The sequence below is a fragment of the Phaethon lepturus genome, unplaced genomic scaffold (assembly GCF_000687285.1).
Source record: "Phaethon lepturus isolate BGI_N335 unplaced genomic scaffold, ASM68728v1 scaffold11727, whole genome shotgun sequence".
NCBI classification, from domain to species: Eukaryota; Metazoa; Chordata; class Aves; order Phaethontiformes; family Phaethontidae; genus Phaethon; species Phaethon lepturus.
This window is the reverse complement of record NW_010554072.1, coordinates 22,124-24,308: the sequence shown is the minus strand read 5'-3', so window position 1 is coordinate 24,308 and position 2,185 is coordinate 22,124. Positions and strand designations below refer to the sequence as shown.

The following is a 2,185-nucleotide window of genomic DNA, read 5'->3' as shown; positions in this document are numbered from 1 at the left end:
CAGGAATTCAGAAATATCCCAATCTTTTTAGGTGGCCTTTCTAGGGACTTTTTCAATGCACTCCTACCTCAACTTCATAACCTTTTTACCCCCAGCCTCCTTGCAGCCTTCACACTTGTAAATATTCTTATGCAAATGCAAATTCTCAAGACTGCACCACTCTCTACAGCCAGAGCACTTTGGGTCAGGAAGGCGGAGAGAGAAGTGCATGTAACCAAAAGTCAACTTCACAAAGCTGCCTTCTCTTCCCATGATTTCTATGGGCATCTGCAAGACAAGTCTTACTACAGACAAATTATGGCAGCCAGCAGAAGTAATGTGATGGGGTAATGTTGCTGCTACTGTCTCACGTTGTGAGTCAATGAAATCACACGCCAATAGAAAGAATTTAAAATTTTAGCTTTTTTAAGTATTCATGGAGTCATAGCAGAATTTCCTTGCACTTGTGAAGAAATGAATTTTATCATCCCAATACGGCACTACTACACTTATTATTTCCAGGCTTACCCCAGGCTTTAAAGTAGCTGGTACTTTATGAAATCACAGCCACAAAATTTTCATGAAAAAATAAAAATTAAAATACGAAGATGTAACCCTAGAAATCAAAAATAAATAGGAGACATCCATTTGTCAGCTAAAAAGAGATGACAAGGCTACTTACCTGTTTGTGAGAAGCTTCTCGAACATTGAGAATTTTACCCCTGAGTGGGAATACTCCGTATCTGTCTCTGCCAATAACACCTAAGCCAGAGACAGCTAAAGATTTGGCAGAGTCTCCTTCTGTTAATATTAATGTGCAGTCCAAGGAATGTTTGCCACCTGCAGTCCAGGAAGAAGTAGGAGCAACGCAAAAAAATAGAATGCGTAACTTTAAAACTCAAATAATAGAAACACAACTGAATCAGTTATAAATATTCTTTCTACTCTACGTCAGGTAATTTAAATAGGCTGAATTTCTATTTTTAGGGATGGCCCTCCATACCACTAAAACAAGAAGAATGAGTATGCTTGCCCTTAGCAATACACTATGGATTGCTATGGCCAAGAAGCAAAATAGACAAAATGGGATGCAATGGTGGCACATCTTATGTAATGGTCCACATATGTCTGCACAAAAAAAAAAGACAGATTGCTTCTGTGCCTTTACCATTCCATTTTTCTGTCTGCAAATTCCTTACATACATTATGCATGTCTGAGTTATATACAGGAGTTATTTCCCATTCTGCATTTCCCCTTTCCTCACAGTATATTTTCAGAAGTAATTTATTGAATTACATTTTTGTGGGTTTCTTTTTTTTTTGGTTGTCCATCAGCTGAAGCCAGGCAACTATAAGAAAAATTTGACAAAAAAGCTCAAAAGATCAGAATATTTCCACTTACTATACGTTCTCAGAAATTTCTCGAACAGAAGAAACAAATCTCTACTAATAGCGTAATTTTGGTCTACAAGACACACTGCATTTTGGTGTCTGTGTGTCCAGTGTGCTCAAAACTGCTATGACGTGTGTTCTGTTTATTGCAACTGCAATAGCTAAATAGAAGTTCTGAATAATAAGCAGGTTCAAAAAAGGAACCCACCCTTTTCCAAGGGTGCAAATGCTCACTAAGCAGTTTTTCTATGTTATCAAGGCCAAGTGGTAGGAAAGACTGCAAAACACTTCAGGCTGGTTGAGTCTCACCTATTGTTCATAAGCTAGTTTTGAATATATTGGCATTTAAAATAGGTGCTTTGATTTGCTTTTATCTGGTAGGTAAAAACAACCCTGCACTTACTATTACATAGAACTTACATTCAACATCTTTGGTCTTCTGAATCAGACATATGACTTAATATAATCTAAATTAGGCAGGTATTCACACTGTATCAAAAGGTGTCAATAGCTACCATGCTACCAGCAAGGTAGGATCCAAATACCAAGAAAAAGTCTTCTGGTTTAGAATATATGAGAGCCTTTTTTTTTTTCCTAAATGAACTGCAGAAACCACATCTGAATATCATCCAGGTGCACTTTCTTCTGGAATGGATGCAATCATTAGAAATTAATTCCATGGAAACGCAATGTGTCAGGTATTTTCTTTATTTTTCCTTTCATTTCTACCTCTTCTCCTCTAACATGCCACAGAACTATGTATATATCTCACCAAGATTTTAAGAAGGAATGACTAGGACAGCACTCATTCTTT

The 2,185-nt window shown here is 37.1% G+C and overlaps 1 protein-coding gene across 1 annotated transcript in view; it reads right to left on the bottom strand.

Annotated features, from left to right (window-relative positions):
* The window catches only part of TOP2B (topoisomerase (DNA) II beta 180kDa), a gene marked incomplete at its 5' end in the record, with an annotated part of 47,642 nt that overhangs the window by 27,531 nt on the left and 17,926 nt on the right, over positions 1-2,185 (bottom strand). Inside the window, one exon of the mRNA XM_010291712.1 lies at positions 662-819. Coding sequence (XP_010290014.1) covers positions 662-819 — 158 coding nt within the window. The remainder of the gene's footprint in view (positions 1-661; positions 820-2,185) is intronic.